Below are 12,986 nucleotides of genomic sequence, written 5' to 3' on the forward strand. Positions count from 1 at the left end.
CACTTTAACACATTTCGCTCCTAGAACAACATCATGGCTTTGTCTATCTCCAATAATTAATGAAAGGTCACAAATGTTGGTTCTATATAGAACTTCCAGTATAATGGAGATCTGGATCATAAGCTTAGGTCATTTTATTTTAATTGAGTAGGCTGACCCTAAAGAGGATAACACAAATAGGGCTGCATGCTCACAAACCAGGTCTGTGCTAAACCATGAGAATTAAAAATGGAGTCTGTATTGATCCAAAGCCTCACCATCATGCAGCTGGAAAGCTGCAAGAATCCCTGCCTTCTGTCTTAACACCAGTTAACAATAGTTCCTGAATAATCAAGTTAGCAATCTCATTTGTAGTGCATTTAGAGATGTATATTCACCTATAAATTCATAAACAGTACTTTGAAATAAGAAAAAAAGAATGTTAAATATTGTCCCAGCACACCTGTAACAGTCTTTCCTCACAGGATTTCAATACATATTAGCACTTTATCATTTTAGTATCTGCTGTTGAGGTAGGTACTGTATGTAGTATTAATTTTGCTTTCAAACAGGAAAATTAAGGCACAACAACTTTAAAGACAGGTTTAAACACCCAGTTTCTAAATATTTCCTTAAAAATGGTATTATTTTATTTACTAAGGAATACCTGTTCAACATCCAGTTACACTAGCACCAAAGTACCTGTGCAAAACGAAGCTACGCAAACACACGTGTCTTTACATCAGCGCAGCTGAGTCTGGTCTATGAACTACAGTTACTCTATACTGCAGATAGAATACAGGAGGCCCATGAGCCAGTGATAACACTTATGTAGACACAAATAATATGGCCATAGATTGTTACTGAAACAGCACTAAAATGTGTGTTTTATCTTTGGCTGGCAGGATGTCATTTCAAGGACATATTTTTTCCTTTCAGCAAACAAAAGGTCTCCATCTTTACCATTTGAGGATAGCTATGTATAGAGCTTCAAGAGCATTCCAGTGACTATCTTGTTTAACAGCACCTTTATGTATAGGTTCTTCAAAAGATCTTTGAGGCTCTCCAGCACTGAGCAGGAGATTAGTTGAATGTGAGCCAGCAATGTGCCTTTGCAGCAAAGAAAGCCAACAACATCTTGAGCTATGCTACAAAGTGTTGCGGCAGGTCAATGAAGGGAATCCTTGCCCTCTACTCAACCTTGGTGAGAAAAGTCTGGAGTTCTGTGTTCAGTTCTGGGCTCCCCAGTGTGGGAGAGACAGTGGCATACTGGAGGGAGTCCAGTGAAAAGATCACTAAGATGGCAAATAGATTGGAGCATCTGGTATAGAAGAAGATGCTGAGTTGGGACTGCTCAGCCTGGAGAAGCAAAGGCTCACAGTGGACCTCATCCACGTGCATAAATACCTGACTGGGGTGCAAAAAGTAGAGCTAGGCTCTTCTCAGTGGTGCCCAGTGACAGGACAAGAGGCAACGGGCACAAATTGAAACACATAGGAAATTCCAATGAAATACTTTTTTACTGTGAGGGTGATTGAGCATTGGAACAGGATGCCCAGGGAGGTTGTGGACTCTCCATCCTTGGAAGATATTCAGAATCTGACTGGACACAGCCCTGACCAACCTGTTGCATCTGACCCTGCTGTAAGCCCCAGGGCTGCACTACATGATCTCCAAAAGCCCCTGCCAACCTGATTCTGTCCTCTCCTTAGATACTATCCAGCTTGAACTCTCCTATCATCCTAATGAGCCAAATTGGAAGAAAACCTAAAAAACGCAAAAGAAAAATTGTTAGCCACTGACTCTACCATCAGTGCACACTATTGTTTTTACCGTCATGCTGGACAAGTGCCTTTATTGATGATTCATTCCTCTAATGAATCGTTCTTCAAGGTACAGATTTTAATAATTTAAGGAAAACCCATGCAGTGCACAGTCCCCTTCTACCCAGCAGCAGCCTTCCTACACAAAGGAAGCAGTTAGTCTTGAAGCAAATTTAGCTGACCTATATATGCCAATATTTTATGCTATGCTTAATCTAAATTATTTTCAACATGCACTTCTGTCATGGAACTCTGTGCCACATACATTTGTTCAAAATACTCTAAACATACCTTACATGTAGAAAAAGTATAGACTTCATAGAACAATTACGAAGGCTTACGTAAGTGAAGACTGTTGCATAAGGCACAAATTCAAAGGAACAGAATACTGATCTTCAGTCATTCCCTCCTCTCTGAGAACTTGGCAATATTTACATTTTGTGTAAAATTACTTTGTTGAACAAGAAAGTGAGTCATAGAGAAGATATTTTCCTTCAAATTTTGTTGCTTCCTTTTCAAAAAAATTGTAAATGGCACTGGAAAATTTGTAAATTAGTACTGTTCCTACTACTAGTATCTGGTTGGACAACATCACAATGATGAAATACAGAAGCTTCAGAATATCCGTGTTTCGGATCTTCTTGTAATTTCCAATGAGAATAAGATGCCCTGGATGTGGTTAACAGGAAAGGCCTATGTTTGCACATGTCTAACTCTACAGAGGATTTAGTGCTGGGTTCTCAGAAACGCTTCATGCTCTATGTGCCCGTGAGCCTATGGCTTAAAAACTGAGAGAAAATCCTATCTTTTAGGAAAATACGGAAAATCTGTCAACCATGAACCAAACAGACTAACATGCCGCCATCATCCTGAATCTACAGGAGGAAAATGACATTATCAGCTGCCTTAATTTTTATGGCTGGGAAGAAAACAATATACAATTCTAAAGTATAATGGTAAATTGTCCCAAGCCAGCAGCTAAAAATGTCATTATTGACATCTTTTTAGCAAAAGCATCTAGCTAGTGTTTTTATTGTCTTGGACATGGTACAGATTGTACACTGAGGAACAGTTTATCAAGTGTATGTCATAAACCATGGAAAAATTCAAACTGAACAGTAAAAGTAGGAGCAGAAAATGGAAACTGTTACACAACCTTAACTGTAACAAGTCACTGCCAGACATCCACTACAATAAAAGCCCTACTACAGAGCGGCATAAGCCACAGACAGCTGGGAGCTGATTTTCAGATAAGGATTCTATCCTGCAACATGCATGGTTAGAAGAGGAACACAATTAAATCGATCAATGCATCAAAAACACCAAATTTGAAAAAGCATTAATAACCTAACCGACATGTTGGCCTGGGTATGGAAGGTAATTTATTGCACTATTTGGACTTATGACAGGATTTGTCACAACAGATGGCAGTACATTTTAGATTAAAACGTATGTGAGACACTTGATTTTCCCTTGGTTTTGCCACACCCCCCCTCACCTCTTTTCAATTTTCCTTGGAATCCTTATTACTCCTATTGCATTATACTGCTCTGACCTTCATTCCAAAAGACAAATAATAATCTGCTTCTCTTTTGAGCAGACAAAGCAGAATGGGAAAACTCTGTATGCTGAATTTTATATGTTTTTTTTTTTAGAAACACAGCTCTTCACTCTGAAGAAAACTAATTGAAGGACTATGTCAGCAGTGAAGATGGTGCTACCAAAAGTGTGCTTCTCAGGAGTTTGAAGAGGTGCAAAGCTGAATCAACATAATTTGGATGCCAGAACTGCGGCTTCTTTGGTATGGCTCGTTTCACTTTTGTCACTGCGCCTGATTTGTTGGTAAAACTACGTCCACGATAGGAGTATTTTGTGTGCTCTTATCTCCACTGAGGCCAACATTTTCACTTAAAAGCCGTCTTTGAATCAAGACACCTCCATATAAACATAACTTGACACTTAGAAGTTGACTCCTGAGATAAATGATGCCCAGAAGAACCCAGCACTTTTAGTAATTGGGCCACTTTAAATTGTGTACCTAAAAGCTCATATTCAGAAAGCTACAAACCGAATATTGCAGGAGTTGACTTTTGGATAGGAAGTAACAATCTTAAACAGAAATTAAAGACTTGATTTCTTTATACCTCAAGAAGCGGGGGGGCATTCATGGTCCTACAGTGGAAGTGACAACACCTAGCCACCTTAGTGATGGAATTCCTGTGCCATCAATCCATGAAGCCTAAATGGAAATGATGCCTGACTGCTTTGTTTTTCCGGGAACAGATAAGCCCTGAGACTGTCACCTATGTGAAGAGGCAACTGTTTAGCTACATATTTTAACACAGCTAAGCAGTTAGAGCCTTAACTTGTCCAAGTCCTGTCTTGTACTGGAGGGATTTGACTGCACTGCCCCTGGACCAGGCATCTTATCCAGCCTGCTTTTCCAGCAGGACAGGCAACTCAAAGCAGTCTCCCTGGCTGTACTTTTTTCTGTTAAACCACGTGATCAGTCAGTATAACTCAAGTGCCACAACTTACCATTTCATTCCATCTGCAAATGTACTCGAGAATCATTTTATATTTCCTTCCAGGTAACTGATAAAGCTATTGAACTATATTATGCCAAGAACAGATTCCTCTGAGCTCCCACTAGAAGCAACCTTTGAGATGAATATTCCCCAACTCTTATCACTTTTCAAGATGCTTCTGTTAGCCCTTTTTAAATCCATTTGGTAACCCTGGATTACACTGATTTTACATAGTGTCATTTAATTTTGTTTTTAACCACAGTGTCAACAAGACAAAGTAAATGTCGTAAAGTAGTTTAAGTGCATTATTGTCAGCACAGCTATCTCTTCAACTTCATTTGTCATCTTGGAAAAAGCAGCATCAAGTTTGTTTGACATGATCTATTATCCATAAAAACTTGCTGGCTGGCATTAGGCATGATGTCATCTCTTCATTTTTTTGTTGGAGGTATCTAGTTTCAACCTTCCAGTGATTTTGCTTGACCTACAGTTACCTGGATCGTCTTGTTTAACCTTTAAGAATTCTGGCACAACATTTACTTTTTCCAGTTCACTGGAACTCCCCTTAGTATGCCAAGATTTGTTAAAAAGCAACAATAATGGTTTAGACAGTTCAACTCCATTAATACTCTCCTATGAAAGCTTTCTAGACTGACAGAGAATCAAAGAGGAAACATAATTATTGAATTTCACATCTAACTTCAATTTTAGAAGATCCTACTAGAATGACCTGCCAGCATTTTCATAATGAAGTGTAAAGCACCCATCAGTATCTTTGCTATAATGTTTCAAATAATCTCAAGTGCTTCTATGCCTTGCAGCCACAAAATACTTGAAATATTATAGGGACAGTTTGCTTTTTATATGGTTTTTCCACCATATGTATTTCCTTTTGTTGTTTCTCTCTTCCTCCCACTACTTGCCTACGTTTTATGGGAAAGCCTTGAATTTTTATAGGATAAGATTAAAGGACAGATACCCGAAAAAAAAAAAACCCAAAACAAGAACCTTTGTATGGTCCTCTCAGCAACCTTTATGACTGTACTTGATACAATTCTTAGAAGCTTTGGGTTCAGCTAATGTTAGTAAATAATCAATGTATTAACCTTGTTTTTGGCAAACTCCTTCAAACTGTAGGGGTTTGAATTTAAACTCTCTTTAAACACTAGCCCTCTAAAATTGGCATGAATTATTTCTGAAGCTATTGATTAAACGTCTTTCATCTGCTCTCGCATCTTACTGCACTTATACTAGCAGGTGGAAAGGCAAGATGCTGTATAACAATTTGTCTTATTACCCTACTTTATCTGAAAATACAGATGTAAAAATTTATTTGGAAAAAACAATGACAGTATGAAAGAAGAGTCAAACTAAATTTGAGAAGCTTTTAAAACAGATTAGTGGATTCATCATTGGTTATAGCTCTTACTTGCTGAATGGAATTACTACCAGACTGTCAGGTGTATGTATCTACCAAATCAATACCTAGCATTTAGATTTCAATATGCTCTGTTTGAAGCATATTTGAATATTTATTTAAATATTTAACCTCAACTTCTGCTCTCTTATATGGGTAAAATACAACAGAACAGTGGAAATATAATGCTTTTATAAATGCTTTTAGTATGCGTGGATTACGTAAGAAAAACATTTGTCCCTTTACAGAAGAAGATAAGAGCAGTATAACTTACATTTAATATGAAAATTTGTATGTGAATTTCTCCCTGAAACGGTAAAAGTGATTGCTTGCTTTTGGGAGACGGGCTACCTAGAAGAACTTTTTCCTGACATTAGGCTGATACTGCCATTCTTGACTGATTTTTTAAACCCTCCTTCTGAATCACTACACAACTCTAACCCATCTACTGATGTATCAAAAGGAATAAAAGAGGCTGACTTTCTTTTTTCATATCAGGAAAAGTAACTGTATTAATTATCTGTTGTGTAGAATCTCCTACAGTACAAACATAACATAAAACAACTTCAGGATTCTTTAGCCTTCCATTCTGTCCACTGGGGCACCGCTTTAATGTTCAAAAGCACCTTCCAGTGTGGTACCCAATAGCTTATTTTTAAAGATAAACTTTGGATGGAATTATAGTTTCTTTTGTTCCTGCCCTTCTTTCATCTAATCACATGCCACAACTAGAATATTTTCTTATAAGCTCCATTATTAGAGAGAAGAATACAATGTGAGAAAACAGCTACTTCCACAGGCCATAACTGGACTCTCAAAGAACTGTTTTAATCCTGAAAAAGTATTATAAATCTTCTCAATTCCATTGGAGGATCCTTAAATAGGGATTTGTTCCTGAGATTGAAACAGTCTTGGAAGTAGAAGAAGCAAATCAAAATAATGTATCTAATGAACGCTAGTTATAACGATCAACAGAAGCAGGTTAACCCAGTATCTTCTACCTGCTGGGATTTTGGTGTCCTGTCCAAGACAACTCTCAAGGCTGGAGGGCTCATACTAAAACTGGTTTCAAGTCTTCTGACAGGAAGACACGTATTTTTCACAGATTTTGTTTGTTTGTTTGTTTGTTTGTTTCAGCATATGAAACACCAAATATTTTTAGTCAATTCTACTTTTACCAACCCAGAACATAGAGCCAGTACCAAGTAAACTGGGATCTTGGCTACAAATCCTTTGTCACTGTATCCCACTTCCCCTATCATCTCTGCACTACCAGAACATTTTCCATTAGTGAAGAGAACTTGCAGTCAAAGAACAGAATCAAGACTATGAAAACAAAAGAGACCCTAAATTTACATTTCAATTTCCCTTTTTCTTTTTAGAAGGAAAGATGAAGCTTTCCTTCTAAAAGGAAAAGCCCTGTAAAAACATTATTTTCTGATATGAAAACAGCTAGACCTGGAAGTGATACTAAGACAGAGCCACACTTGACACTGCAGCTCAGTTTACATACATAATTACCGTAATGAAATTCTAAAACATCAGATGCTTGCACCCGAATTTCCATTTACAGCCAATATAAAACAAATTTAGACAATCCCTCTTTACTTAATAAGTATCTGAGAGATCTGTTTCAAGCAGCTTAGAAAAAAAGATACGAAATCCATGTGCTTTGTGCCTGTGATGCCAAAAATTACTTTGGCTGAGATGATGCAATTCTACAAAAACATTTGTTAACATAATGTTATTTATCTTCTTGTTTTGCTTAACTGCAATATTTACTTTGTACCTGTGTATGACTGCACCTTTATTATGTTCAAGACCATGATTTCAAAGAAACACAAGTTTGTGCAGGAAATATTTAGTCTATCAGTCTGAAACACTCAACGGAATATTCCTAAGGCAACACCATGCAAAAAGCCAATTTTCCCATTTCAGCTATGACCTGAAGTTGTGAGGAGAGACAAGAAATTTACCCGATTCCTGGAGATAGCGATACACCAAGAAATTCACTTCGTCACTGGTTATGCTCATCTTAGCCCAACCTCAATATGATGAGGTTTACGAGAAGTATGATCCACGCTCTGTTCAAAGGGAAAGAAAAGAACAGGGTTTGTTTTATCTTGATTTACTATGAAATTTGTTATTTGTTAAGTTATTTAAAGATCTCATAGTTATTAGAGCTGTTATATCCCAATGTGAGGCACACATTAAACATTGTAAATCAAGTACTCAAGCTGTACTGTACCTTTTATTATAATTAAAGAGCAGTAGTTAACATGTATGAGCGAGTCAGAGGGAGCATTTTCAATCTTGGAAGCCTTTGCAAATGTTAACTCTTTTACTTCTGCAGCTTTACTACAGGTTCTTAGGACACTCCTTTCTACTGTGTGAACGTTTTCTTTTCAGAACTGCTGGCAATTACAATCACGTATAACACGCCAAATCATAACTTTTTTGCAGCCCCAAATCTGTAACCTAATTTTCTATCCGGAGTTCATCCACTGAACAGACGGGTTATTTCCTTAAAAAATCCTGCTACGCAGTGAACTTAAAAGTTCCCCTAAAATAGAAATAAATCTAAATTTAAGATGAGATTAGAAAGTTTATGAGGTGGGAGGGGGAAGAGGAAAAAAGAGAAAAAATGCCATATACCTTGTGCCAACAAGGAATACAAATATCCTGGCATTATATAAAGTTACAATGTCTCTGCTGATTAATGGTGAGCAAGAATTAAACTTCAATTATTCACTTCAGTATTCGTAACCTTTAGGATGACAGTTTTACATTACTATTTTGGGACTATACTCTGATAATAAAAACATTGGTTTTAGATGATAAATTTGTTTTGAACATTTTCCATTAAATCTTGATGATTCATTTCTGTTTGGGAATCTGACTTAAGTAGTTTGGTTTTAAAAGCCGTAAGTACTTCTCAGACATACACTTTGCAACTTTGTCAGCCACCATAGCTGTAACTAATCATGTAAAGATCTGGACGCAGCAGCACACGCTGCGCTCCCCTTGCGGATGACAAATGAAAGACCGTAGGCGTGTGCCGTTTGTTTCAATTTCCCGTATGTCTCCTCTTGGCAAGCGGAAAGGTCTTTGTTCATCGAAAACCTCTTCAGTAATTCCTGTTGCCTAAAGTAGCACCTGCTACTGCAGGCAATGCTGATCGACTACAAGTTTCCCTTGCTGATGATTTAAACCAGCAGGTCACTCATGACTGTAACAGATGTCTCTGCATATTTATGTAAATGGAGGTCTTTCGAGCCCCGGTAAGCCTTTTATTCTCCTGGGCTGCTATATTTCATCAATGGCACGGATGCTGGTTTTCCGTAAGAAACCATCGCTTGCTAATTTGGGAGACATCTTCCTCAAGTATTCTAGTTTTTATTATTACAGTTTGTACTTCACAGAGAACAGGGAGAAACAAAACACTGAAAATCGTGCAGTCTTGGTGAGGAAAATTTCATCTACTTTGGAAAGGATGATCATTTTCTGCCAAGATTCTGGCCGAGGACAACATCAGCTCTATCCAGCACCCAGTCCTGTCACACATGCCACGTATTGCCCTGGGAAGCCATTCAGTCTCTTTTCCCTTCAACCCCTCATCTGTAAAATGGGCTCAACTTTCTCTGTCCTGGATCAGGAGACTGGAAGCACTGGTAGCTGTGTGGGCTTTAGTTACTAAGGTTAGCGACTGCAGGCAGTGAAAGCACTACTTTAAGTAGAACTTTATACATCCTTTTTCCGGATAAACAGACTTGCTACTGAATAATTAATAAATCCCTGTGCTCCTTTTTGCATAATCATCACCATACAATGAAGAACAAGACAGACATTCACAGCAAGAGTTAAGGCCATTTTCATCCCTGTCTGAGTACTTAAAATACATCTGTATTGCTGCTGTGGCCACGATAACAATAAATCAAGAAACTTTGATAGCTGTGGGTTTAACTCCCCCCGACATAACACTTCTAAAAGCATTTTTAAAATAGCAGTTTCAGAACTTGGTGGTAGGAAAGTTGGTAAAGATGAAACCTCTTACAAAAATTCAGTTTCAGCAATGACGTACTTTGTGGTAAACTGAACTTTATTAAAAAAAATAATAATCAAGAAACTAACAAATGCTGGTTCTGGATGCATCCTGCTAATTTAAGACATTAACACAGTATTTCCCACATACAGACGGTTGCTTTGGGAAAGGGAAGGGAAAGGAGGAGTGTTGGTTTTTGTTTGTTTTTCTAACAATGACTTTTCTTACATGAATTAAACCCAGAGAAAATCAGCCTGACTGCAAAATAAACAGTCTGATGGCCCCAGAAAAACCTCCAGAGCAGCCACCTTTGCATCAGAACCCTGAGCACACCGAGTAGTTGGATCTACAATGCATTTTCCCTGAAGTCAGTCAACAGGAATTACTTTGACATATGTGTCTGATCATATCTTTATATACATTGTTACAGAGCCACAAATAACCAGATGATCCCCACTCATACATTTAAGGTTTCTTCTCTCCACCGTTGCCCGCGCAGCATTAAGACACACAACTGTAAAGCTTCTACCTGTCCAAAGCGATACACAGATCTTGGCATTGACCAAGAGAAATCTATTCATTAGAAATTTGGCTCAGCAATGAAAGACCATACCCAACTTCATTAACACTCTTTTTGATTTCCTTCTTCTCCACGGATAAACATCCCAAATAAAAGAGGCTACAGAAGACATGGTAGGGAGGAGAGGAACGTACTAATCTTTCTTGTATCTCCAAGTCTGACTCATAAGACACAACGAACAAGCCTCCCCATCAATACAGTTATTTGTAATGCAGAAATGCAAACTTACGTAGAAAATTGCAGAAACCTTTAGTTATCATTGTGATAGATTTATTTCTGTTAATTGATGGTGTCCTTTTGTTACTGGAGACCAGTATTAGCCAGATTAATAGTTTTTTAAAATAAATATATTACAGCTTATTAAAATATTGATATTTTTATATCGGTATTTTTTGTGTATCAGTATTATCTCACTTTAGAGACATTTCATATTTAAATCAGCAATATCATCTTAATTCTTCACAATGTCCAGAAGATTTACAAAAAACATTCAAACATCTGTCTGAACTTTCTTTACTTAAAACACTTTTCCTGCACCCAGTCACACAAAATGGCCAGTTCTCTTTACTTCAACCTCACCTTAAGAATTTGGGTTGTGATCCTGCAGGTATTTGAGAGTGTCCAAACATGTAAGCTCAGCCCATTAAGACATCCCAAAGTATAATGGATCCCAAAAATTCAAACCCTATTCATGGATGGGTTGTCAAGTTCATGCGAAATGAAATTTAATGCTTATTCCAAATAAACACTCAACTCTCAGTTCTGCATAGGATAGGTTTGCAGAAATGCTTGCCATACAGAGGTAAAAGGCTGGGTTATTAGCTCAGATACGCTACCATTGTGCACCTAGGGCTGCTGGGCTTTTGCTGCACTAAATGGTTCAGCTGGAGTTGAGCTGGCTCCATTGAAGCCAAATCTGCAGCACACTCTCCTGAGCTCCGGGCAACCAGGGCAGCTTATTTCCTGGAGTACACCACTGGACCTGATTTGGCTCTGTGCACTGACATACCACTGTTCTCAAATTAAACCCTCCTGTAGCACTAGGAATCTTGCTAATGGGGCATGCAAGTGGCTCTGGAGAAGGCAGCCTTGCATATAGCTATAGATCAGCACAGCACTAGCCAGGTCAACTAATAGCTTATTTGCATCCCATCACCTTACTCAAGGATTGCTTTCCTTTGCCCAGTATATTGTAGCATTGTTGCCATGAGTGAGATTTGGCTGAAGAATCTTCAACTTCGAAATAGCACCTAAAGACACAAATCTTCTGCCTCTTTTCTAAATGATGTTCACAGGGTCCCCCAGTGCCATGTCCTGCCCTCCAAGCTAAGCCTGGGGCAGGGGACAGCCAAGGCTATTTCAGGAAAGGCATTTACATTTGCTACTTGAAGCTGCATTGCCATCCACAGGGAGTGGGAGTTACCAGTCAATCTTCCTCTCAGGAAGAAACAGGACAGACATTTAGGGAAAAACACCTAAACTAAAATCTAAACCTGAAACTTAGATAGGAAGCTGGGCACTTCCCATTTCTACATCCAGCCTGGTTGACGGAAGTTCATCAGGCAGGTAGCCTGGCCTTACTCTTGTCCCCTAAAGAAATCCGTAAGCTCCAGTCTGCTTTAACTGAGTGCTGAGCAGTCATCAGCTTCTTGATGGATTTTTTTGAGGGTAATTATCGTTAAATAAACCTCCTCCTCTCAACGAAAAACCAAGAAAAATCCCAAGCAAAACGCCTCAAATTTTTATTTATCTCCTGGAAGGGTTGCACTATTTACCTACTTCTTTGACGAGACTGGGCTGAGATGTCTTTTTCCAAGCAAAGCTTTAATGAAAGCAACATTGTCATTAAAATTATGGGGGGTGAAGAGAAATTGTGTATTTGCTTTGGAGGGAAAGAAAAAAAAAAGGGGCAAAAATGAGAGGTTTCATAAAAATAAAAACATTCCAATAAGTTCAAATATTTAATGTCAAAATGATGGCCTGCTGCCTCGGAACTGGAGTTTATGTACTTGTGATCCCATTTTCTTGTGCAAGATGGCTCCATGCATCAAGGCGTGTCTCTCAGGACCCTCTACAGACTTACCATCTCACAGAAGAGAACGTGAACATGAGAACTAAAATAGACTCCAGGAAGGCTCCATGACAGCACAGCCAAATCAATGTGTTACTGTTTTGCATATGCTCTGTAGTTTAATGAAAAAACAACATTTCCCAAAGCCAAAAGCCACTTCTCACAAAACAAGTCACTTAGGCAATCTCCTTTTTTACTGTTGAAAATACTCTCATCAGAAACTTTCAATGAGCCCTTCGCATCTGTATTTCTACGATATGCCTTACCATAGAGCCAGAACAGAGTCAGCAGCCAGCAGCTCTTCCCAAAGGCTAACGACCTCTGCTTGGCCCACACTACTGCATTCTTGAGGCTTGGCTTTTATCTCAGCTGCCTCGTTTTGAGGAAGAACTGCAGTATGCTGCTTTCTCAAAATGCCAAACCTGAACTTCTGAAAAGAGCACACTCGGCTCCCTCTCCTCTCCCAGCCTCTCCTGCCATTTCATGAAGCTACAGTGTTTCTTTAAAAGCATCCAGACAAGGGAATGAGACCATTGCATTCCTGCT

The 12,986-nt window shown here is 38.6% G+C and overlaps 1 protein-coding gene across 1 annotated transcript in view; it reads right to left on the minus strand.

Moving 5' to 3' along the window:
• TBL1X (transducin (beta)-like 1X-linked) overlaps positions 1-12,986 on the minus strand; it is an 88,399-nt gene that overhangs the window by 44,629 nt on the left and 30,784 nt on the right. The window contains exon 2 of the mRNA XM_010023500.1: positions 7,724-7,831. Coding sequence (XP_010021802.1) covers positions 7,724-7,781 — 58 coding nt within the window. The 5' untranslated portion in view covers positions 7,782-7,831. The remainder of the gene's footprint in view (positions 1-7,723; positions 7,832-12,986) is intronic.

This window comes from Nestor notabilis, unplaced genomic scaffold, assembly GCF_000696875.1.
Source record: "Nestor notabilis isolate BGI_N333 unplaced genomic scaffold, ASM69687v1 scaffold2771, whole genome shotgun sequence".
NCBI lineage: Eukaryota > Metazoa > Chordata > Aves > Psittaciformes > Psittacidae > Nestor > Nestor notabilis.